General features: G+C 40.4%; 1 protein-coding gene across 7 annotated transcripts in view; it reads right to left on the bottom strand.

Moving 5' to 3' along the window:
- Positions 1-26342, bottom strand: part of UTRN (utrophin) — a 541342-nt gene that overhangs the window by 112925 nt on the left and 402075 nt on the right. For all 7 annotated transcript variants that reach the window (XM_075203650.1, XM_075203649.1, XM_075203651.1 and 4 more), the window contains one exon: positions 6666-6934. In XM_075203650.1, coding sequence (XP_075059751.1) covers positions 6666-6934 — 269 coding nt within the window. The remainder of the gene's footprint in view (positions 1-6665; positions 6935-26342) is intronic.

The following is a 26342-nucleotide window of genomic DNA, read 5'->3' as shown; positions in this document are numbered from 1 at the left end:
ATATGGATAGCCCGATATTTCATGACAAAATTATGGGCACCCTACCTTATGTAGTGTTACATGGCCCCGTTACATTCTAATTTCTGAGATGATTATTTGGCAATGAGAAGTATACTTCTCACAACATTTTATTACTTATAGCCACTAGATGGCCCCGTTGCATTTATGTCAATGGGTGTCATTTCATTTGACCTCTTCATAGCAGCCCCTCATGTATAACTACAAACACACAAAACAGTAACACTAAACACAATAAAGATAAAACAAAAATAAGAACTACCGTATATACTCGTGTATAAGCCGACTTTTTCAGCACATTTTTATGCTGAAAATGTTCCCCTCGGCTTACCTGTTCTCCGGTCCCTCAGCTCTTAACTTCCGCAGTGGAAGGCATGTGCGTTTCAGTGACAGGAAGTTTGGCATTTGGAACACAAACTTACGTTCCAAATGCCGAACTTCCTGTCAGTGGAACGCACATGCCTTCCACTGCGGAGGTAAGTAAAAGGCTCAAATCTCTCTCTCTCACTTAATAATGGGAAGCATTCTGGTTTAATAACCCCCTTAATTAGTTGCGGGGAAAAAAATGCATATGTTTCTATTGTAATCTTCTAGGGAAGCTATATATTTTCACTTCTTTTTCAGAAACACTCCTATAATTATGAATGTAGGTACATTGGTATCCTGTGGATATGTTCCTCATTAGACACAGGTAATAGCGTGCAAAGTGCATTTAACAGGAACAGGAATTATATGAACATTTATTTATTTATATAGCTGCAGCATATTCTGTAGCACAGATATTGCCGCATTGACACACAAACTCATGTGCATCCTATAAATATGGACGCATTTACACCAGTGGGCTGATGCGAGTATTTAATGATTTTTGGTACATTTGGTCCTGAGTTGGACTGTACTTTCAGGGAATATGTGCTTATCAATATGCACAGTTATGGTACCAGCTGTATATGTATTTATCTAATGCATAGAAGCCTCCCCCCAATATTTTTATTTTTGAAATTTACCAGTAGCTGCTGCATTTTTCACCCTGGGCTTATACTCGAGTCAATAAGTTTTTCCAGTTTTTTGTGGTAAAATTAGGTGCCTCGGCTTATACTCGAATATATACGGTAATCAAAAAGTACATTTTCCTGCAAGAACTGTAGATGTTCAGCCAAATCTAGTTTGTTGACTACTTCTGAGAATGAGAAGTGATTTCCTAACATTGCCTGGTTATTTCACACAATACTTTATAAAAGTGGTGTTACTCGTTCCTTTGCAAAAGGAGCCAAACTGCCAGCATGACCGCTGTTAACACTGTGCAATTCAAAGCATATATTCATGAAAATTCAAACTAACAGATACAGATAATTAATCCTCTTTAGTCTCAAAGCAATAAACAAAACATAACTAAAAAAATAATAGAATATACTGCTCATTATTTTGAGCACATTGTCTCGCATGGTAAACAGAATGCCGTACAGATGAAGTAATCTTCATTTAAGCGTGCATCTAACCTGGGTAATGAATTAGCACCAGTATAGTGATTATCACACCTTTCACATTGAAAAGAATGTTCTGTAACTTTGACTGCAGAGCACAAACTAATATCTACTGTACCTGTAGAATTACAGTATATTCCCTTTATAGATATCCCCCTAGCCAATGCAAATCAAATATGTGCCTATTACTTCAAGATGCTAATATATCACCTAATTTTAGAACCTATAAAACTGTGAGTCATTCAAACACCACGTAGGACTCTGCATAAAACATCTAAAACAAGACATGAAGTGAAATTATTATGATCGTTTGTGACTTTATTATATTGCAGCAGCTGGTTGGTGATTCATGTTTATAGATCGTTTTCTAGCAAAGCCTCAACTTAATTGAACATATAATTTTTGTTGAAATGTATAAAAGGTGATAAAAGTACAGCGTTATTTCACTCTAATTAATTGTTCATTCAAATTGTAATTGAATCCAATAATTGCTCAAGACACCGTCTGTTCTCATATCATGACAGCATGCACAGCTGACATCACTGGCCATCCAGTTTGGAGGTTATATGTCATGTCTTATACATAATGGGTCTGATTCATTAAGGAAAGGAAAGCAAAACAAATGTGTAACTTTGAACCATGGCAAAACCATGTTCTATTGGAGGGGGAGGTAATTTTAAAATGTGCGGACAGATTTATAGTTGGGGTAGGGCATGTCCTAGATCAACTTTAAATTTCAGTGTAAAAAAAAACCAATCGAGTATTTGTGCGCAACATGAAAACACAGCCAGCATTTAACTTATGTGCAAAATAATAAACTAATATGCACCCCTTGCATTGTAACATGGTTTTGTCCAGGAAAAAACTCACTCGCTCTTTGGCCAAATTTCCTTGGCCCAGGCCCAGCAGTGGCAAATTCTAATGGGGGCAGATGGGTCAACTGTCTGGGGCCAATGGCTTCAGCTCTTCTGCAAATAGGATGTGTACAGGACTGGCTTTTAGCAACACTGCATTTTAAGCCAAGGGAAGTGGGGGGGGGGGGGGGGGGGGGGGGCCTGAATTGCCTCTCAGCGAAATCCAGAGTAATGAAAAAAGAATAAAAGAATAATAATAGATTACACAGCTATGTTTGTGATGCGAGATTCTGTAATATAATATACTATATAGGTACTATTAAAATGTAAACATTGAGGCATCATTAAGGCAGTGTTCGCAGAAGAGAATGTCACACTGGCCCATGGGAGTAGTAAATATAGAGTATGCAACTAATGTGACTGGTTTTACATAGTGCATCCAGCTCAAAAGGAGACATTTTTGCACCAGATATAAACCAAGCGAACAAGTGTATATACTTACATCTAATGGTAACGTGGCTTGATAGTGTTAATGCTAAATTACCATTACTCTATTTGTACACAATATAGTAAAGTAATTAAGAGTCAATGGATTCATTGATCATTTTAGTTTTAATGTTCTCCTGGAGGATTGACCAATGTGGGCAGCAGAGTGGCTTAATGGTTAGCACTTCCAGCTCACAACAATGGGATCATGAGTTCAATTCCCGACCATGGCCTTATCTGTGTATTAAATTGACCCTAGTCTGTGTGTGTTTTAGGGTATTTAGACTGTAAGCGCTATTGGGGCAGGGACTGATGTGAGTGCATTCTCTGTACAGCACTGCGGAATTAGTGGTGCTATATAAGTAAATGATGATGAATGTGTGTTGTGTTAGGAATAGTTTTTGTATTCATGCCACTTTAGTGTGTCTAAGATATCAGTAATCCTTCTGTAATAGCAGTAGATTCCTTTAATTACCATCAGATGTGGTTTGAAATGACACCACTAAGATAATTACAACAAATCTGTGTCCGTAACATTGGGCCATTATGCAGTGTTTTTGCATTACCTGTTAAACGGGACATCTACACAAAATGTGACGCTGGAAGACATGGATAGGGTTAACTTATGCTCATATTGTTTATGGCTCTGTAAGTGTAATCTTTTATTTTTATTATTTTAAATAGATTTGACACACTTTATCTATTGGAACTTTTTTCGTTTTTTATTTCAGTGCTTTGCCTGCTCCATATTATGTTGTACACAAGAGAGATTATGGTTTTGACAGTTATTAACAAATATGAAAGTCACCTTTTTCATATAAAATCAAAATCAAATCAAATACAAACACCTCCACATCAGTAGTTTACCCCCTTTAAAAAATCAATTAGCAAATATCTTTTATGCAGCAGTTGCGATGGAAATGTCAATTATGTAATGTAAAAAACAGCCACAATTCGTTATAAAAAAATATAGTACTAGCGATTTAAGCTGGAGGGTTCAAAACCTGATCTGTTAACCAGAAGTGGCTATATAGTGCTGCTGATAGTCATCATCACTGTGTATAGTTGCACCAGCCCTCAAGATACGCCTTCTACAAGATGTATCCTGGAATGCATCCATGTTTAATTATGTCTCAATTAAGTCAAAATGTCCTTAATGTACTCAGTCTACACTTGCTTGCCCCCGTTCCGCCTCTCCAGGAATAACTGGACACAACCAAATGATCCGCAAATCTCTAAATATGGACATATACATAAGTATTTTTGTGCGCATGCATATATTAAAAATGACTATCTAAAGCCAAGATAGTGGCCGTTCAACTCTAAATGAACCCCTATATGTATATTATGAGTGTAGAAAATAGAAAAGGGCTTTGAGCAGAGTACTGTTATACAGATCACAAATCTTCAAGGTGACTTGACTTGATCATTTATAGACGGGTTATATTTTTCTTAATAAAGCAATAATTGTAACAGTGTTCCAACTGGCTACTAACCTGACAATGAATAAACTTACATATGTCTAGTAAATAGAAAGAGGATTATTTAATGGAAAATAACAAATATTAATCAGGGATTAGGAAAAGATATAATAGAGCATATTTGCCAAACTTTAAAAATAAAAACGGTGACAAATTTGACTTTCAAACACGCTACCAAACCCATGACTCTGATTCAGTCATACCCATAGTTTGGCATGGTCATGTCCCATTCCAATTTGCCAGACCCCTGTAAAAATCTGAAGCAAGGCGTTTCAGGGGGTTTGTGGCAGTTCTGTAGCAAGACACTAAAGAGAGAGACGTGTACATGTGTGACTGGTATGGCTGGAAGGCAGAATAGGCGGCAGCCTTGGACAGGACTCAGCTAGGGTTCTGCTGCTTTGAACACAAGAAAGCCTCAATGTATCAGCAGAACAACTGTGTCTTTAATGTGAAATCTATATCTGACCATCAGGAAAGAGGACCATGCTTGCTAAACTCTTTTATTGCCATTAGAAATCACAGGATAAAATGAACCATCAATGTAATTCCTTCAGTATTACTATACAGCAGACATGTGCACAGTTTTTAAAATTGCATTGCCAGACAAAACACCTTCTTCCACCAATATGTACATAAATGACTAATGTAACATGTAAATCCCCAAAAAAATTGAGTCCCAATGTTTGAAAGAGGAAAGTCCTCTTGTTTGTTTATTACCTGATTATTGTTTTTGATCAGTAGGTATAAAGTAAATCTATTATGAGCTCAAAAGTGCTCAGCACGGGGGTGAGAAATCCTCAGCGGATTTAAATAAACATTTTGGGCTGCCTCAGCCATGAAATGTTACAATTACGACACGGGCCAAAATGACGTTACTCACGCCGAACTGAGGTTCCTGTCCCGCCCCCTTTACTAGGAAGTCTGGGATAACTATCAGAAATTCGTAAAACTCTGAGACTTTCCAGTAGAGTAGGAAAGCATGGTCTACACACTCCAAAATTAGCGAGGAATGTTTTCACTCCACCCAACTCACCTTATTGGTTAGTGCCATCTTGGTCTGCAAACCAATATACTTAGGTGAAATCTAGGTGCACCAACAACAATCATTTTGTGCTTCATAGATGAGGACCAATGAGGAGAAATACATCATGAATTTGAGTCATTAAGGAGAGCAAGGCAAAAAAAGGAGTAAATTTGATCTTGGACAAAACCATGTAAGGTGTGAAAATTTGTTTATTATTTTGCATATAAAGAAAATATTGACTTTTTTGTCATGTAGCACACAAATACTCAATTTATTTTTACACTGGGAAGTTGATCTAGGACATGCTCTACCACAAATATAAAACTGACCCCACCTTTTAAATTTACCATCCCCTTCAATGCAACATGGTTTTGCCAAGGTGATTTTTTTGCTTTGCTCTCCTTAATGATTCAGACCCCATATAAACATCTCTACAGGTTATTCTTGTGTAATGGCAAAATGGCATAAATGCGTTAATGGCAAAAAGTGATGATATTATTCCCTAATATTGTAATCAATATAATAATGCTACAGTATTAATATGGGTAGGATTCAACAAAGGGTTAAAATATTGCCATTGAAAACACTTTACAAACACTCATTATCTATAATATAAATGCTTAGTGGCGTGTGTTAGTCTGTCTGTGTGTGGCAAAAATAAAAACAAGCTGCAGCGCCACCGGCTGGGCGGAGTTATACACTGACCTACTAAATTCTTAGTGTGTGTGGAAAAAAAAAATCAGAAAGGGCTGAAATTTGGTATACTAAGATGTTTTTAATTTGTTAATTTAATTTGTTAATTGTTAAAAGTGTTTATAAAGATTTTAAAAAAATATATATATTTCTTGAAGGAAAAGTGACAGTTGGGAGTGTTGCCGGGGGTGACAGTGGGGAGTGGTTGGTGGTTGCCGGGGGTTGGTGGTTGCCAGGGGTTGCCGGGGGTGACAGGACCGCTGAGAGAGATCCCCGTGTCTGGATAGACACCTGGATAGATGTGGCGATGAAAATAAAGGATGAGGTGATGGAGAAGAATGATGAGGTGGTGACATGTGGACAAAACCACGTTAAAAAACGGCGCTTACGTCGGGAAGTAACGCTCTTCCCCTGAGGAGGCCTGGGCTATGGCCCAAATGCATGACAAGAACCTTTTTAACACCTTAAGTAGCTTGATTTGACTAGAATGCATGAGTATCATGCACGGGTTAACTTGTACATAAATATGACCGTTTAGTAAATTTAGCTGAACAGGAGTCATGATAAAAGGATATATGAAGTAATATAATGTGGTAACTATTTAAATGGAAATTGCAATGCTTACATGTGTCTTCTCAATGTGTTCCTTCAGAGAATCGATTACTAAGTCTCCCACTGGCTTCCAGCCACTGCGCACTTTCTCTGCTGCCACCAATTCTACATCCACATCATCCATTGCACTTTTCAGGACCTTCAGTTTCTCCAAAGCCTTGTCCACCTGCTTCTGCCACCTACCAGCCTGAGAGTTCAGGCTTTCCCACTTCTCCTTTACTTCCACAGACTGCTTGCGCATGGTTCTTGCAATTTTCTGGGCTTTCTCTTCAGGAGTTAATTCTAACAAAAAAAAAAAAAATGTTATATTTTGTAAGATTATGTTTTCAAATCTTATCATCTCACAGTCCTGCGGAAGTATATTGTATCATTGGTACATGTCTGTACAGTATATGGACTAGTGGTACGAGAGTACAGCAAATTTTTGATCACGATAACACTGGAAACTAGGGACCACATTCGCGTGGAGTTTTGTCACTCTGCAGCCTGGAACTAAAAGTCCATACGGAGTTTCACTGCACAGGTACCTGCTCATGCTGAAAAGAACAAAGAGGGGACTTCTGGAGGATGGACTAGCATTGTCGTGCCTCCACAGATTTTGCTATATGCCCTTGCATTAGAGCCCTATGCCCTTGCTAGGGGTGACAAATTTTATTTAGTGTAGGATTCTAAAAAACAATTTAATGGACACCCAAACAAAAAAAGTATAAATATTTTGTTTACTAAACACATAGTAAATACTTTTTTTGCTGAATAGAACATTGGGAGACATGTAAGAGGTCAAACACCTTGTTAAAACACTGGAAGAAAGAACTGAAGAATTTAGATGCAAAAGCCATGACCCAAGCGTTTTCCTCACAAGAAATATAGTCTCGCTAACAGCTTCTCTATGTGACTGCAGAGTAAGCTAATGGATTATTTCAGATTCCTTACAGAGACAATTACAAGAAGTTGTGCTATACTCCATGCCAACCTTCATCAGAAAACTTTGTAGAAGACAACATCTGATCAAAAAAAAAAAAAAAGGAACAAAAAAAATACTCATCATTAAGTTAGCATTGTCAAGGCAACCTGTTATATCCTGGATGGGAGAGAAACGTTTAAATGCTCTTTCAAATTCTGTGACCCAGATGGTGACATATATTAATGGTGGAGTCCTGTTAGGACACAGTCAGAAATCCTTAAATTAATCTCCCTCTCTCTCCGACGCTGATTGTATTGCAGACTCTTCAACAGTTGCCGACAAGAATAGTGACAGCCTAGCTTGAAACAGCCATCTGCCTTGCCAATGAATAATATGTGCCATCTTTTATCTAGAAAGTGTGATGGGTAGGAAGAGCTAAACAGCAACTGTTTCATCTTAAAGCAGACGTGTAGGATATTTTAATCAAACAATAGCAGATGACAAAGTCCAATCAAAAGAGCATTTGCCCTGTTGGAAATTAAATGGCAAAAGAAGAAAATTAATTATATTTAAAAGACAAAAAGTTCCCTGGTGACCATTCGACCAGCGTAACTTTCACAAACTGGAAGGGAACCTATTGGGTTCCCTACCTCATGTGTTCAATATGGTTTAACAGCAGAATTGTTTAATGTGTTCCCCCCCACTATGTACCCCTTCAACCCTTCCCCCTTTTATTTTTATGTCCTTTCCCTAACCCCCATTCCTTTCTACTTTCTGTACCCCGTAATTTTTGAAAAATTAATAATAAAAATACTATTGAAGTTAAAAGACAAAAAGTTGCATGTTTAAGGCTGTGTGCACACAGCGCTTCAGAAAGATAGAGAATTAAATCTTAAAACTTAGAGACAAGGAGCAATTTTCAGGACATTCCTAAAACTTGCAACAGAGTTAACAGATTTGCTAGACAAAGTCAATAACTTAAGATAATTGAATAAACTGACCTGTTATCAAAATATGCTAAAGTAGACATCCACCTTTTACCTGTTAACATTCCACACTTAAAACAGCTATACATTGTATTGATTTGTGCTATCAGAATATACACCACCGGACACAGATAGCTGCAGCAGTTTGTACCATCTTCAACAGCCTGAACACTCAAAAGTTGACTTTAACACAACAGAAGACTATTGTGAGTGTGAAAGGTAAGGAAAATAGTTCCCATGTGGTGGTGGCTGTGATATATATGGATGATTAGAGAAGTAAGTGAAGTATTATCTGAACATTGCTCCTGCTAAATTACTGGTAATCAAATACAGGATAATACATTTCATTTTCCATTATTTTAAACAGAAAAATTTGGAGCTAGACAGACTATTTTAGACGACAAAAAAGCAAACACTACATGACAACTCACCTTAGCAATTATATATAGCACACAATACAGACAAGGCTTTATAATAAGGTAACATCATTTAGCTTATAATATTAATAGTAGCTGCATAATGTATAGAATATCTTTCTTTACACACATATGTACTAAAACACATAGAAATTTAAACAAATCAATTTAATTTATTGTCTTAAGTGTTGTTTACAATACTATGACACGTCAGTGTGGTTTTACGTTACAGCTTTAAGGAAATGTTAACTGTGGGTCATATAATGTACTATAGATAACAGTCCCTTGTGTCTGATTTATGAAAGGAGATTTGCAGCCTAGAGGGGATACAGATAGGTAATTTGAGAAAAAGAGAAGGTAGCTTAAAGTCTAAAATAAGGAATTACTTGAGTTGTAGAACATAAAGCACAGGCTGGATACCATTAAATATAGCTTAATTTCCTTATCACTGCTTCCCCATTTGATTTTACAAGCATTTTTAAAGCACATTATATAGTTATTCCTGCAAGAAATATCAGCCAATGAGTAGCCATTGCCCTTTATTTTATGACCTGCTGCTTTAATGAAGGAAATCTCAGCAGTTATTTTCTTGTCCTGTTCATGGAGAATACATCCTGTGATTTCCTTATAATTGGTTTGTTAGTAATCTACTTGTATGCTTTTTTGAACAAGGATTTAACATGCATTCATCTTTTATTTAGTGTAATCACTGCTAATCACATCACCTGCCTAGTACCGTGAATAAAATTCCTTAACATTCAGAAGGGAGGTTTTTTTTTGTCCCTCTTGAGTTCATTCATTTAAATGTTCAGTATTTATCCATCCTCCTTGCCCACTCTAGTTCATATTCTATAATTGGCTCATTTTTCATACGCCATCAATACGATTTGCGTATAGAATGTTCTTACCAACTCCTATTTCTTCTATGTCTACTTCTAAATTAATTATTTAGCTGCATGCCTTTGTAAAATAGAGGGAGTGAACACTGTTAAATTGGACCTGTCATATTAATACTGTAGAGGTAGATATTTTGAAGGGTGAACTTAATGAAAATGATCTAGCCCATTAATTTACTAGTATCTCATTACTAGTTTAACAGTATCTCATGAACAAAAGTAGGACCTTCATGCTGAGGTGTGTCTAGCTACTCTACACCTTCAGGCAGCAACTGAAAAGGTGGCAGGGCCAGATTAAGAGCCACATGGGCCTGGGGCTGAAAATCATAAAGGGTCTATTGTGAGACGCGTCCCATTGGTGTTTTGGCAAGCGATGTGTGAGTGTGGTCAGCTGTGTATAGGCGCAGCCAGCACCATGAAGGGCATAGCCTGCACTTCCCTCCAAATACCTACATCTCCCTTCCATCTTCCCTTATATAAAGAGTGCACCACTAACTGGTTCACACAGCATGTGTGAAGAGATGAAATACGTTCCCAGCTCTCGCATATCTTGGGACAAGCTCCTGGCTGATCAGGATAGTTCCCTAACATTAGGACTATCCTGATGGATTTGGGACAGTTAAGAGGTAAAAGGTATGTCATGGTATTGACCACTTAAGACACAATTACAAACAATTGTAACGCCCCCCTAGTGGCGTTTTAGTAAAACCGGCACCTCAGTGAATACAGGAGAGGTCATCTAGAGGGCAAGCTAGATGTTTATGAAAAGTTAAATAAACTGGTTACCATGGTGATAACCCAGCCCAGCCTGTGAGACTAAGGGAGAAGTAGGAGGGGCTGTGAGAAGGGGGGGGAGTGAGAGAGGAGACACAGGAGAGGAGAGATGTAGCTGGGGACCTGGGAGAGTGGGGTGGAAGCTCCAGAATCCCCCAGCATTGCCTGGAAGTCTGAGCGCGGTGACTGCACCAGGGCAAGGAATGTGTGCCCTGGATAAGGGGGAGAACTCCTTGTCACTATAGAGAACCCAAGAGAGAGGGGGACACTTCGCATGGAAGAGACCCTGGAGTAAGGGTTGCTACAAGAGTCATAGTAGCTGTATTGTCAGAGCCTGAGGCTGGGAGTACACAGAGTGAAGTGTCAGAGCCCACAGGAGACATCATCCCCGCAGAGGAGGGGTGAGCTGCAGTTGAGAGTTACACAGAGTGTCAGGACTGCATTGAGAAGAAGCTGCCTGTCTGTTAGCATCTATGTGAGTGCCCCTGCAGAGGAGGGTGATCTGCAAGACATGTGATGTATGTTATATAACATTAAGAACTGTGCAGGAGGAGTAATGAGATATAATTGCAACCATATTTGTGTTGCTCATTAAGAACTGTGCTGAAGAGAGTGAGGAGCTGTATATATATTTTTCTTTATTGCTGCCACCATTATGATTATCGTGCTGGAGGAAGAGGAGTGTAAATAAAGAGTTCAGTTTGTCATAGAGATGGTCTGGCGCCCAAACTTTTATTACACTTGTGTCACCACAAAGGGACATCACCTGTGTCCCACTAACGACAAAGAAACACCTGCATGTGCAGGGACCTCCTGGCCATTTACACCCATGCCCATCAGCTAGCCAGGGCTTGAGAAGGAGGTGCACTGTGTACCCTTTGCACCCCACAATACACACAGTGACAGGGGGTTGCATAATGAATGATTATTTTTATATAGAAAGTGCTTGAAACAGACATTATATATTTATGTATAATATATATATATATATATATATATATATATATATACACACATAGATATACATACATATATATATATATATATATATATATATATATACACACATATATATATACACATATACACACACCTACATATATATATATATATATATATATATATATATATAAATTACAAATGCACTGTCCACTTTATTAGGTATTACGGAACACCCGCTAGTTACTGCAAATATCAAATCAGCAAGTCATGTGGCAGAAACTCAATGCATAAAAGCATGCAGACATAGTCAAACATTGCAATTGTTGTTCAGACCAAACACCAGACTAGAGAGGAAATGTGATCTCATTTACTTTTACTGTGGAATTATTGTTGGTGCCAGACGGGTTGTTTCAGCACCTCAAAAACTGCTGATCTCTTGGGATTTTTACACACAACAGTCTCTAGAGTTTACTAATTCAGACCATACAAGTGGATGCCTCCACGGTGTGCAAGTTACAGGACCATTGTAAAAAGATTTCTATCACTAATTTATTGACCACATACTTCCCAACAATTATGATTTTGGATTCGGGACACAGTGTGCACCACCTCACTCAGGAGAAGGGAGGCCATGTCCTCGCCGCCTCCTAAAAACAGCCCTTCAGTGCCATGCGTATCTGCAGCTGGTTTGTTTGGCTTAGAAAGGACATTGTGTCTAATGGGACACAAGTCCTCATATGAGTGATGCAGACAGTGCCCTCAAATCAGGACTGCCCCATCTAAATATGTACTTTTGGGAGATATGGCACAATGTAAAAGACCTTTTACATTGACACAAGACCTTTTAATCAGCCAGCTATCTATAACTGTTAGTGTATGTATTTCAGTGAAACAATGGTCAAGCTCCCTTCTTTATGTAGGAGTCTGTGATCCCACACAATCCACAAAGTAGAGAGACAAATATTCTAGCATTCTGAGGTCTTCTAAATTCTGTGCGCTCTGCCATAATTTTCCTCATTCTAGAGCCACTTCTAGTGTATTAGGCACTCTAGATGAAGCATTCAGCCCACGGCCAATCACACCACGTCCGGAGCAATGGAGATATGCCACACATCCCCAGAGAGGAGAAAATAGTACAAACAATCTTTTACAGTGACAAGATCTATTATGTATAATCAAGATGGTAAGTCTGTACAAGTTAAAGCTGCTCCTGTATTAAATGCATTTGAATGCTACTACAAAAGTACATACTAAACAGAGCCATCAACAACCTATGACCTATATTAACATTAACTACAATAACCTGTTATGTGGCGATCTATTTACTATGACCCTTGGGAAATCAAAGAACAACAATACTGATAAACTGGTATTAAAATGCACAGACTGCTACTTTCACTTGTAGGTTTAAAAATCTCACAATAATATTACATCTGTTTTTCTTGTTGAGAAAGCAGAACAAAAGGGTATTCAGAAAGGGATAAAAAATAATTTTAAATTGCACATTTGGGAAAATTAGATGAGGTACTTCAACTGTATTATTTAATCCAGAACTATACTGCCTTATGCCAAGCAAAATCAATGACAAGCAACCATAAAAACAAGTACTGCAATCAAATAGCACTGTTTGAGTTGACATTCAAGTCCCTGTATTTAATCTCACATCAATACAATGAACAGAGCATTGTTTACCATTGTTTCCAGTCTGATGCCGGTTTCTCCATCAGCAGCAAGTCTGATAAACGTTGATCACATTTTGTTTATATTTAGTTAAATGTCCATGTTTGAATAATTGAACCAGTCAGCAGAGACAAACACATGAACTACAATGATCACATTGGTTTGCCAATAAAAATAAAGTTTCTAAACGTTTCACATTATGAACGGAAAACTAAACTCCCACAATTACATTTTCATATACTAAACATGATGGTAAAATACATGATCAGTTTTAGCCCCACTGTCCACTATGGCTTTGTAAAAATAATCTGATTAAGCATTAGGCTTTATTTTGGCATGGAGAAATCAGTAATAGATATGTGCACATTAGCTCAGCTTCATGCTCTATCTCCCACTATTTTTATTCTCAAAATACAAAGCATTGAATCTGTGTAAATTACACATCAAACACAAGTCTCTTCCAAGGATCTACTGAACTACAATCTTTATTCACCTGCTAAACCCACTGAGCTCAACTCTCACTTCATACTCACCTCTTACAGTTCTGCCCTATCACTTGCAAAACAATTCTTCTTTAAGGCTCTCATTTCCTCCCAATCCTCCAACCCCTGTTGCCTTTTTGACACGCTCAACTCCCTCCTCACTCCTCCCCCCACTTCAATCATTGCTCTCTGCTATCAACTTTGCCGCCCACTTCGCCTCCAAAATTGAGTCAATATGTCATGATTTCTCCTCCCATCAGTCCCTTCTTACCCCTTCCTGTCCCCCCTCCCTACCTACTTTGTCCTCCCTCCCACCCTCCTCTGTGGACGCTATCTCCATCTCCTCCTCCCCGCTTCCAAACCCATCCTCCTTCTCCCATCTCCACATGCACACATCCCCTCCCACCACCTCCACTCCCTCTCTCTTGAGGCCTAGTCCCACCTTGCCCACCTCCTCAACCTCTCTCTCTCTCTCTCCTCTGGAACCTTCCCCTCCTCCTTTAAACATGCTCTCACCTCCCTTATACTCAAAAAAAAAAAATCACTTGACCATACCTCTCTCTCTAATTATCGCTCTCCTTCCGTTTGCCTCCAAACTTTTCTACATCTGTCTCAACTCCTATCTATCTCCACACTCACTTCTTGACCCACTCTAATCCATTTATCGCTCCTTCCACTCCACCAAAACTCCCCTCACTAAGATCACAAATCACCTTCTTTCCACTAAACCTAAAAGGACACTACTCCCTTCTTATCTTTTTCGACCCCCTCTGCTGCCTTCCATATCGTTGACCACGACCTCCTTTTGTAAACTCTCAAATGTATAGGCCTCTGTAAAACTGACCTCTCCTGGTTTTCCTCTTACTTCACCAACTGCTCCTTTTCAATCTCTACACATGACTCCCAAGTCCTCCCTTCTTCCCTTACCTGTCGGAGTTCACAAAGATTCTGTTCTTGGCACCCTGGTCTTCTCTCTCTACACCTCCTTCTTTGGTGACCTCTTCCACTCCTTTCGCCTTCAGTACTATCTCTATGGATGACACCCAAATCTATCTTTCATCCCCTGATCTCTCCCCTTCCAGTACATCTCGTGTCTCCAGCTGTCTCTCTGCAATTCCATCTTGGATATTCCAATGCTTTCTTAAACTCAATATTTCCAAGACTGAACAAATAGTCTTCCTCACTGCCAGGGCTCCTTCCCCTCTCCCCTATCTCTTTCTGTTAATAATACTACCCTCCTTTCTGTACCTCAAGTCCGATGTCTTGAAATCAGCCACCAAAACTCTTTTTAACTCACTTATCTCTCAACTTCATTACTGCAAACTCCTTCTCTCTGGCCTACCTGACTCACACCTTATATGTCATATCATCAATGCTGCTGGCCACCTTATTTATCTCCCCCGCCACTCTATCTCTGCTGTCTGTCTCTGCCAGTCGCTATGCTGGCTTCCCTGTGGCTTACAAAATTCAATTTAAACTCCCCACCCTCGCTTTCAAAGCTCTCAATGAATCCCCCCCTAAATCTTCAAGATCATTTCTACCTACACTCCTTGCCATCACCTCCATTCTGCCAATGACCGCCACCTCACTAATTCATTGATATGCCTGAGCTGCTCTCCAGCTGTGGAACAATCTCATATGCCTTATCAGGTTAGCCTCTAGTCTTAAAGGCTTCAAGCATGCCCTTAAGACTCATTTCTTCATTCAAGCCTATCCTCCTTTGTCTTGGTTTTCACCCCCACTGCCCCAATCAATACCACGCTAGTTGTGTTTCCCCCTTTCCTTTAGAATGTAAGCTTTGAAGAGCATGGCCCTCCTTTTGTTCTCATTCTACTATTCCATCACCCTCTGTACCTCTTGGCCTGCTTCCCTAGCCCTGTTTTCCTAAACTCAGGACTACTTCACACTGGACACTACCATCACTCTAACTCACTGCCCCTTAAAATAATTTGATCTGCATTAATGGCTGTATATTTGTTTATTCATAATGTCTAGTCTTTGTATTTTGCTCTTCATGTAATGTGTTATGGATCACTGCTTTCTGTATGTCATGTACTGTGCTGCAGACCTTTTGTGGTGCCTTATAAATAAAATAATGATAATAATAATGATAATAATAACAATAATAATTGTGAGGACATGGGGTGCTACTGGACTGAGGACTTTTATTCATCACCCATTTCACACAGTTTAATGTGCTTTTAATCCTTGTCTAATCCAAGCATATACACCAGATCATTGGTGAATTATGTGTATTATTATTTCATGTTATTAGATACATTTTGCCCTTGCAATTACCTGCAATATTGCATGTATTAGAAATAGAAAGAATATTGCCATATTGTGTGAAAATAACTGGACAGGAGAAGTCATTTTGCTTGTGTTAGTTAAGGTAATTACCATTTGTCTCAAATGTCCATTGTTATGAGGTGTGGCTTAGATCTGAGGCAAACAACAGGAGGACATCTTTACAGGCACTTGCAACCTGTAAGGGTGGATGGCAGAAAAGCCCAAGGACTTAGGGACTCTGGGGCAGCCATCACTCTGGTACGGCCCGAGTTGGTGGATTCCAGAAGAATTATCCTCAACAAGAACTTTAAAGTTAGGATGGTGGATGGGCGATGGGCAGAGATGCCAACAGCCCAAGTCCAGTTGCATTTGGGCCAGATAGTTTTGCTATCAGATATAACATGATTCTCTACAGCAGACCTGATTTTTGCTAGGCATTTACCCTCTATGGGGGTTATTTTGGCAGCATATTATATGTTTTGATGGTTCATTAACTGTTTTAATATAAGAAAGTTCTGTTACTCAAAGTGAACAATTATTTCTGTGTTTAAATTAGCCCAAGTGAGACTCACTTTTAGTGGAACCACCAATTTAGTAATTTGGGGCACAGGAACAGGAAACACACCCATTTTTATTAGTGCTTAAAGCATAATGTAATAACCACAAATGTACTGGGCCCTGCAGCCACCAATCAAACATTTAATTCCACTCGTCAAATTATCACTAACTGACCAAGCTTCATATATTAGTGGTTGTTATGTGTTAAACCACATGTGTGATAATTGCCCATGTTATAACATCAGCCTCTCAATCTCCTGAGTTGATGACATCACAATATACTAAGACATCACAGAGTCACCACATGCTCATCACTGGCTAATCTTTATCAGATTAAGTTGTATCTGGTGTTGAGAGGAAGCAGTTTATAGTTGTCAGAGATATTTTTACCGAGAGGTGAGAGATAGTAGTCGAATTTAACACCCTAAAGTACTTTTATCCAGCGGAGAAAAGTAGCAGATCATTGTTACACACCTGAGGTCAACATGTCACAAGTAGTGGTAAGTGATATTATTTCTCTACTTTATATGTTCTACATAACGTTACCTCTGCCTTACAGGTTACGTATCTTGCTCCTTTCATTAACCTATTTATTCTATGCTCTGAGCAGTAGGTAAGTTAAAAATGGGGTAGGTAAGGCAGGGAAGACACATTTTGTAGGTATTTGGGGCGACCACCATTTACACATTCTTGCACTGGTGTACACAAAGAGGTTTAGGTTACGCTGATCACATATTGCGTTGTTGGCATATAATACGCATTTTTACTTCTGCGCAAGAGCACAAAGTATTAGTTGAGAAACGCGTGGTTTGTGCGCATGCTCAGATGTAAGAAAGTGTATTACACGCCAACAATGCGGTTTGTGTTAAACTCAACGTGAGCCCCATAAAGCATAAGAGCCATATATAATGCATGACCTGGTAAAGTTAAGAAGGGAATGTTGTGCGTTTTATATGTTTTGGGTGGTTTTTTTAAAATTATTTTTAACTGGTATTTATTTATAAATAAAAGAGTTAAAAATACTGTCGGACAACTACCCTCATCTAATACTGGTAATAACTGCTCCATGTTATAACATCAGCCTCTCAAACTCCTGGGTTGATGACATCACAATATGCTAAGACATCACAGAGTCATCACATGCTCATCACTGGCTAATCTTTATCAGATTAAGTTGTATCTGGTGTTGAGAGGAAGCAGTTTATAGTTGTCAGAGATATTTTTACCGAGAGGTGAGAGATAGTAGTCGAATTTAACAACCTGAAGTTGACATGTCACAAGTAGTGGTAAGTGATGTTATTTCTCCACTTAAGATGTTCTTCTACATAACGCTACCTCCGCCTTATAGGTTACGCATCTTGCTGCTTTATCCTATTTATTCTATGCTTTGATCAGTAGGTAATAAACTCTTAGTACTTCTACCTTCTTATCCCGAGTGTTGACCCATTCATGACCAATTCTTACATTTTACTGATCTGACAGTTTTATACATGTTTTATTCCTTAGTCTACACAAGTAACAGTTCTATCGGTTCAAAACAGATAGGGCTTTCTTTAGGTGGTATGAGAATACATTAAATTTGGAATATACACTGTTTTATTTCATGGGCCTTATATGGACAAATAATAAGAACAGTAAACTTTTTCCATGATTCCTCCCAAATTAACTTTCACCCAATTATTCACACTAAAATGTAGCTATCTAATTCTGCCAAGCATAGCAATACCAGTTAATAGTAATTTATACACAGGTCTGACATTGTGATAGGACCATGATACACTCACTGTTCTGCCAGGTGGGAGGAGTAGAATTAGTCTCTACATATAACAGTCTCCCTTAATATATATATCTATAATACTTTCCCTAAATGAATAAGTACAAGGAATAAGTAATTGATTTGCTAAATTCCAGATGAATGTATTAAAGTGCCGCTTATCTCCTTTCCCATCAGAAACTCCCAAAAATCGGGCTACCGATCTTGGTTGAGGAGGGGCAGCGCCTCATGAAGCTTGCCCCACTGCGCCACTACAAGCCTGGCCCTATTACACAGGACATGATTCCGGAACTCATGTAAGTGCCGTATGATAGTGGATACATAAAAAGTGCACATTTGTAAATAATTGGGGGTAGGGCCAGGACAGTGAAGTCAAATGATGGGGGCTGGGGTCAATGTAGGCATTTTTTGGGTGGAACCATTGTGTGTAACACTTATGCATTCTTGCTCTGGTTTATTACAATCATACAGAATGTTAAAGTGTCACAAAAAATGTATAACATGATCTCATCACTCTTGGAGACGGGTTACAAAAGGAATTAGAATCTTTTATATTTATATCTGTCTTCTGTTCACAATTATTTGTTTATTCTAAAGATGTATGTTTTTATGCTGGCTACGCTGCACACAGTGAGGGAGGAGTCTGATTAATATCTGTGTCTAATAGCAGCTTCCGTGCGCAGCGCTTTTACACTTTCATAAATGATCTCTTACTGTTTACTGACCAGACCACAACCCACAAATAACACTTCATGGGAGAGTAAGGATCCCTGGCATGCAGAAAGGGTGTGGCCTTGAAGAGTAGGGGTGTGGCCACAACCACATTAAAATGGCATGGGCCCGAGATAGTTTTTATATTATGCAATTTTGAAAGGTATGGCTTTAGCATGAAGGGGGAAAATCACTGCTGACCCTGTAACATTACACATCCTGTGCTTGTTATTGCTGTACTCACTGCCTGTATAGTCATTTAAATTATATGTATGACTGTGTATAACATAAAACCTATTTACCCCATATGCAGGGAGACAGAGATCGCCAAAATACCACCTTTCATAAATGAGGAAAAGTGGTTAGACTATATGAAAAGGGAAAAAAAGGCCATCATGGTAAGAATCTATTCTCAAATGTTTGCAGAGAGACTTGTCACAGAGTCACTGTCATAATAAGGCAAAGAGAGATTATACTGTAACATTATATTATACATTAAGGGACAAGTGGTCATTACACATTTCTAATAGATGTTTTAGTAAAGCAATAAGAAGAGTTAGGAAGGTCTTTAAGTTACTCCCAAAAGACAACATACAAATTAGCTACTCCTATTCAGGAAAACAGACTTCTGCACATGTAATTTACATGGACCCCTTTGAGTCATGCTTTACCCACTAGGTCTTAGAATGTGACACAGGCTTGTGCTGAGACAGAATTTCCACATATATAAGATATCGCTGTAGATTCATATGCTGAGCAGACAATCTTGTCCTGCACTGATGAGCTCTAACAATGGTGACATCTTTTTATTTGATCTGAAAGATGCATCCCAGAAGTTTGTTCTCCTGCACAGGAGTCACTTGGTTATTACTTCACAGATGTCCCCTGTGTTTAAGTAACAGCTGCTACTTCTCTGCTTCACTAATCTATTCAGCCATCAAATCTGCCCAAGCCGTACTTTGCACTGCCCACAATTCATGCAGCAACCTGACACACAGCTCTGCTGAACTGTCTGACAGTTTTCTTTTCTCTCCTTGAAGACAAAAACACCCCTAACCCTCAACCCAGCCCCACAACTCATACAATCAAACTAAAAAGTTATTTACACCAAAGTAGAAATAGTAATAAAAATACTAACATTGGTATTTTCATTGTGAAGAACTACTACCCATGTACTAATAGGAATAATGCACCCACTACTGTAACATATACTTCTCAGAGGAACCCCTCTGTGACTTCTTATTCCTTATATTTCACAGTAGGGGTGCAGAACCCCATATATTTATTATTATTTTATTTATAAAGTGTCAGCATGTTCCACAGCGCATAATAGTTGAGAGATGGAACATGCATTCATCACTAAACAGGGTAACAGAAGCTGAGAGATAGAATGTAAGGGCTCTTCTCACAAGAGCTTACAGTATAAGAGAAAACAAGGAATACAGAAGGTACACATGTGTGTGTTATGTGTGTGTGTATTGTGTGTGTGTATTGTGTGTTGTGTGTGAGTGTGTTGAAAAGCACTACAGAATTTGCTGGCACTATATAAATAAATGTTGATGATGATGATGAGGGATAGAGCCAGGATGTAATACTGGGAGTGCTCATGACTATTTAGTGAACTGACTGTCCTAGAAAAATGTATTTTGGGGGTGGCTGCAGAGAATATTCTAGATTAAGGGATATAGTACACATAAAATGAATGGGACATTATGTGGCGCATGGTAGGGATGGGCAGAGAACGGATCAGCTAGGCGATATGGGAGTTCCCCAAAGGGAAGTGTAAACATTTTGAAACTTGTGAAAAAAAGGGAGAGAATTCCAGAGGACAGGTGCAGCATCAGAGAAGTCTTGTAAGAGGGAATGGTCTGTGGTTACATTATATATTTCTCATATAAAGGTCTATTCTGCCATCCACTACATATCTTGAAGAGAAACCAAACATGCTTTAAAATGACAGATGTATCTGGTAGTCCCAGTAGAGGGTTCTTTTCTCCAGCATGATGCATTTAGTAGTTGTGAGTTTAGAAAACTATTATGTGTTTGTCTAAAGAACTGACACTACCTGTTGGTTGATGCCTCTTATATTCCAGGATGCTCTCCAAATAAAAAAAGACTATGAAAAAATGGAAATACTGTACATAATGAGGGAGAGAGATACGAAGAAAAAAGAAGCCAAACTTCAGGATATCAAAATGAAACAAAAACATGAACAATTTGCCCAAGAGTATAAAAATATCCGGGCAGATATTGGAAGGATTTTAAGGTAAGGACAATAGGATCTTTTCTAAACCAGATAACAGCAGGTGTGACAGAGTATTGATGTTTGGGTGCAGGTCATCTAATTGTTCTGTCTTATTTTTCCATGCCAGGGTCCAGCGAGAAAAAGGGGTAAAAGAACAAGCAGCTAAAATCCAGGCGGTAAAGACAGAGAGTTACGCGAAACGCCAAGTGTGGCAACCGAAGTGTGATGAGCTACGGTGAGAGTAATGGAAAGAATAGGGCACAATTGAAGAATTATTTTTTAAATGTTTAATATTATTATATTTATTTATATGGCGCAGTCTTAAATGATTACTCATTAATATAAGAGATAGACGTGACACAGCTTATTATTACCAGTGAAACATGGAAACTTTTCCATAAACTACAGAACAACATTGCCCCAGTGGTCAGATAGCCCAGAGAAAAAGTCAGAAGTCTTGTTTACCTTTACTAAGTATATACAATGAGCAAAGTTCCCTCAGTACATAAAACACTGTGATATATAACCAATCTTTCATCTTGTTCTGCCATGTCTAAGTCAAAGTATTTGTTCTCTTGCAGGGTGACTGGACTTCCGGTCCAAATATGTCCCAAAATTAAATGAAAACCCAAGACGACCAAAAGACCCCGGTTCTGTATTAATAAATAACCTGTTCTAACTGTCATGTGTTTCTTTTCCTTTTACATCACCCATCTATGAGGTTATTGTTATTATCATTATGAATGTTTAGTTTTTATTAGGTAATCCATTTATTTAGGTAGAAAGCAGACAAGAGTCTCACATCTGGTTACCCTACATTATCCACACAGAGGTGATCAGACCTTTAAATCAGTTTAGTGGATGAGTACATTATAGGAAATTGGTGCTGACGGGAAGGAATCAGACAGGCAGGGATAAACATGAACCCTAAGTGGAGTCTAATAGTTACATGGAGAAATGCCTCTCTTATGAATATGTAACCTTATTTGGCACACGGTACACTGATATAAATGTACCAAATTCCCAAAGGGGAAGATACAAGAACACTAATGTTTAAAAATGGTTCTCGGGCAATCCGCAATATGTGAAAAGTGGAAGAAAAACAAGAATTTTGAAATAAATCCCTGTTTAAACAGGAAATCAATTTCAGAGAGTAATCAAACCCTAAGTGGAGTCTAATAGTTACATGGAGAAATTAATTATTATTATTATTAATATTTATTTATAAGGCGCTACAAGGCATCCGCAGCGCCGTACAGAGACAAACAAAATCACAATACAATGGGAGACAGCACAGTACAGTAAACACAGCTACTCAGTACGCTCAATGCACAGCTAGAGAGGGCGGGGAAGGGGGAGGGAGGATCCGAAAATGACGGGGCCCAAGAAGGGGGGCGTGGAAGACAGGGAGACCCCCAGGGGGGAGGAGGGAGCGAAAGTGGATGTGGGGTGGAGGACCTTTGAGGAGGAGGGCTAAGTAGCTGGAGAGCAGAGTTAGAAGTGGTGGAAACAGGAGGAGAGATGGCCCTGCTCAGAGGAGCGTACAATCTAAGGGGAGGGGTGGACAGACAGAGAGACGCAGGGGAGAGAGGGAGAGTAGGGGGACAGAGGCAGAAGATAAGGTAGGAAGTTAAGTGGGAGACAGAAAGGCTTTAAGAAAAAGGTGGGTTTTTAGGGCCCGTTTGAAGCTGGATAGATTAGGGGAAGTTCTGATGGAGGGAGGGAGCTTGTTCCAGTGGAGGGGGGCAGCGCGGGCGAAGTCTTGGATACGCGCGTGGGAGGAGGTTATAAGGGGGGAAGAGAGGCGACGGTCAGAGGCAGAACGGAGAGGGCGGGATGGAGCATGAATAGAGAGGAGGGTGGAGATGTAGGGCGCAGTGGAGTTGGCGAGGGCCTTGTAGGTGAGTGTGAGGAGCTTAAAGAGGATTCTGAAGGGGAATGGGAGCCAGTGAAGGGCTAGGTAGAGGGGGGAGACAAAAGAGGAGCGGCGAGAGAGGAAAATAAGCCTAGCTGCAGCGTTAAGGACGGATCGAAGGGGATCGAGATGAGAGTGGGGGAGGCCAGTGAGGAGGAGGTTGCAGTAGTCCAGGCGGGAGATGATCAGAGAGTGGATAAGGCATTTGGTGGCATCTTGGGAGAGGAAGGGCCGGATGCGAGCGATGTTGCGCAGCTGGAAGCGGCAGGATTTAGCAAGAGAGAGGATGTGGGGGCCAAAGGAGAGAGAGGAGTCGAGGATGACACCAAGGCAGCGAAGTTGGGGGACAGGGGAGATAGAGGTGTTGTCGACAGTGATGGAGAGGTCAGAAGGGGATGGGGTATGAGAGGGAGGAAAAACTATGAGCTCAGTTTTGGCAAGGTTAAGTTTGAGGAATCGAGAGGACATCCAGGAGGAGATGGCAGAGAGGCAGGCGGACACCCTAGAGAGGAGGGAGGGAGAGAGATCAGGAGAGGAGAGGTATAGTTGAGTGTCGTCAGCGTAAAGGTAGTAGCTGAAGCCGAAGGAGCTGATGAGTTCACCCAGGGAGGAGGTGTATAGAGAGAAGAGTAAGGGTCCCAGAACAGAGCCCTGAGGGACCCCGACTGGAAGGGTGGATGGGGGGGAGAGAGACCCAGAGGTGGTGACAGAGAAGGAACGGTGAGTAAGGTAAGAGGTGAACCAGGACAGGACTGGGCCGGAGAGGCCGAAAGACTGGAGGGTGTGAAGGAGGAGGGGGTGGTCAACGGTGTCAAAGGCTGCAGAGAGGTCAAGGAGGATGAGAAGGGAGAAGTGGCCCCTGGCTTTTGCAGAGAGGACGTCATTGGTGACTTTAGCCAGGGCAGTTTCAGTGGAGTGGAGGGGGCGGAAACCAGACTGGAGAGGATCAAGGAGGGAGTATTCAGAAAGGTAGGAGGTGAGACGGCTGCAGACGAGCCTCTCAAGAATTTTGGAGGCAAATGGAAAAAGAGATATGGGGCGATAGTTCGAGAGAGAAGTGGAGTCGAGATTAGGTTTCTTAAGAATGGGGGATACGAGAGCATGTTTGAAGGAGGAGGGGAAGATGCCAGTGGAGAGGGAAAGATTAAAGAGGTGAGCGAGGTGGGAGCAGGTGGTGGGGGAAAGGGAGCGAAGAAGGTGGGAGGGGATGGGATCCAGGGGGCAGGTAGTGGGGGGGGATGATAAAATGAGAGAGTGGACTTCCTCGCCGGTGGTGGGACGGAAGGAGTGGAGGGGAAGGTGGTTGGGGGGGGAGGACAGAAGAGTGGGAGGGGTGGAAGAGAGAGTGGAGGAGGAGATTTCAAGTCGGATGGCCTCGATTTTAGAGGAGAAGAAGGAGGCGAAATCAGAGGCAGTCAGGGAGGAGGGGGTGGGGGGGAGGGGAGGGGGCCAGGAGAGTGCTAAAGGTGGCAAAGAGGCGGCGGGGGTTAGAGGACTGGGAAGAGATGAGGGATTTAAAGAAAGATTGTTTAGCGAGTGAGAGGGCAGAGCTGTAGGATGAAAGGATGAATTTAAAGTGGAGGAAGTCAGCCAGGGAGCGGGATTTTCTCCAGTGACGTTCGGCAGAACGGGAGCATTTTTGGAGGAAGCGGGTAAATTTGGAGTGCCAGGGTTGGGGTTTGGAGCAGCGGGGGTGGACGGAGTGGGCAGGGGCAACCGCGGCCAGAGCGGAGGTGAGGGTGTGATTGTAGAGGGAGACCGCCTGGTTGGGGCAGGCCTGGGAGGAAAGGGGAGAAAGGAGGGTATCGAGAGAGGAGGACAGAGAGGCAGGGTCAAGAGCATCGAGGTTGCGTATGGACAGAGTAGGTTTGGGCAGGGGGAGGGGAGCAGGAGAAGAGGAGAGAGAGAAGGAGAGGAGATGGTGGTCGGATAGAGGAAAGGGAGAGATGGAGAAGTCGGAGAGATTACATAGGTAGGAGAAGACAAGAAATGCCTCTCTTATGAATATGTAACCTTATTTGGCACACGGTACACTGATATAAATGTACCAACTTCCCAAAGGGGAACTATCACAAAAAGATACAAGAACACGAATGTTTAAAAATGGTTCTCGGGCAATCCGCAATATGTGAAAAGTGGAAGAAAAACAAGAATTTTGAAATAAATCCCTGTTCAAACAGGAAATCAATTTCAGAGAGTAATCAAAGCGCTGTGGGAGGGGTTACTGGAAGAAGAGAACAATGTTCTCTCTTGGAAAATATATTTACACAATGTAGCAATGCATGAACCTAATTACATAAAGCAATAATAGGAACTCAGGATGCAACTTTACCAACAAATAATCATTACACAAGAGATTCTTACCCTGTTTCTGATAGGACATAAATTAAACATGATCTCACATTAACGTTGTGTCTGCTATAATTTTTGGCCCCTTAATTACAACTATTCTCCTAAAATTTACCAATTATTATGTTTGTGGTTGGCCACAGAATCAGGTGCGTGGCGGATGCCCATTCAGAGTAGAATGCCAGCCAGCTATTTTCATTAGTTCTGCCACAATCACCACAACTTAGCACAGCAAGCCCTGTACATACCTATATAAATGGATGTCAACGCACAGAAATAGATGTATGCTGTCCGTAAACACAGAGCTGTTCCCTACCGCATGTCGGAGAAGGAAGTGGCCATTATATCACTACAGTTGTGTTTGGTAGTTGCAGCCATAAAACTGGCATTATGTACAACAACAGTGAGCGGGTGACTGGACAGGTAAATCCCAATTTGTGCCCCTGATGAAAACATTTACGTCTCTATGAAGGCAAATACAAAACATCACTAATTATATTATTAAATGTATGAGTTGTGTTGTCTACTTGCCAGTACAACAGCTCACCAAAAAAGAAGGTAAAACTAATGTCAATATACCCCAGGTAGAGTTAGAATGTATTCATCATCATCATCATCAGTTATTTATATAGTGCCACTAATTCCGTACAGAGAACTCATTCACATCAGTCCCTGCCCCATTGGAGCTTACAGTCTAACATCCCTAACATAGACACAGAGAGAGAGAGAGAAAGACTAGGGTCAATTTGATAGCAGCCAAGTAACCTAC

Source organism: Mixophyes fleayi, chromosome 3 (assembly GCF_038048845.1).
Source record: "Mixophyes fleayi isolate aMixFle1 chromosome 3, aMixFle1.hap1, whole genome shotgun sequence".
Lineage (NCBI taxonomy): Eukaryota > Metazoa > Chordata > Amphibia > Anura > Limnodynastidae > Mixophyes > Mixophyes fleayi.
Note: the sequence above shows the minus strand (reverse complement) of the source record. Positions and strands in the feature narration are given on the sequence as shown.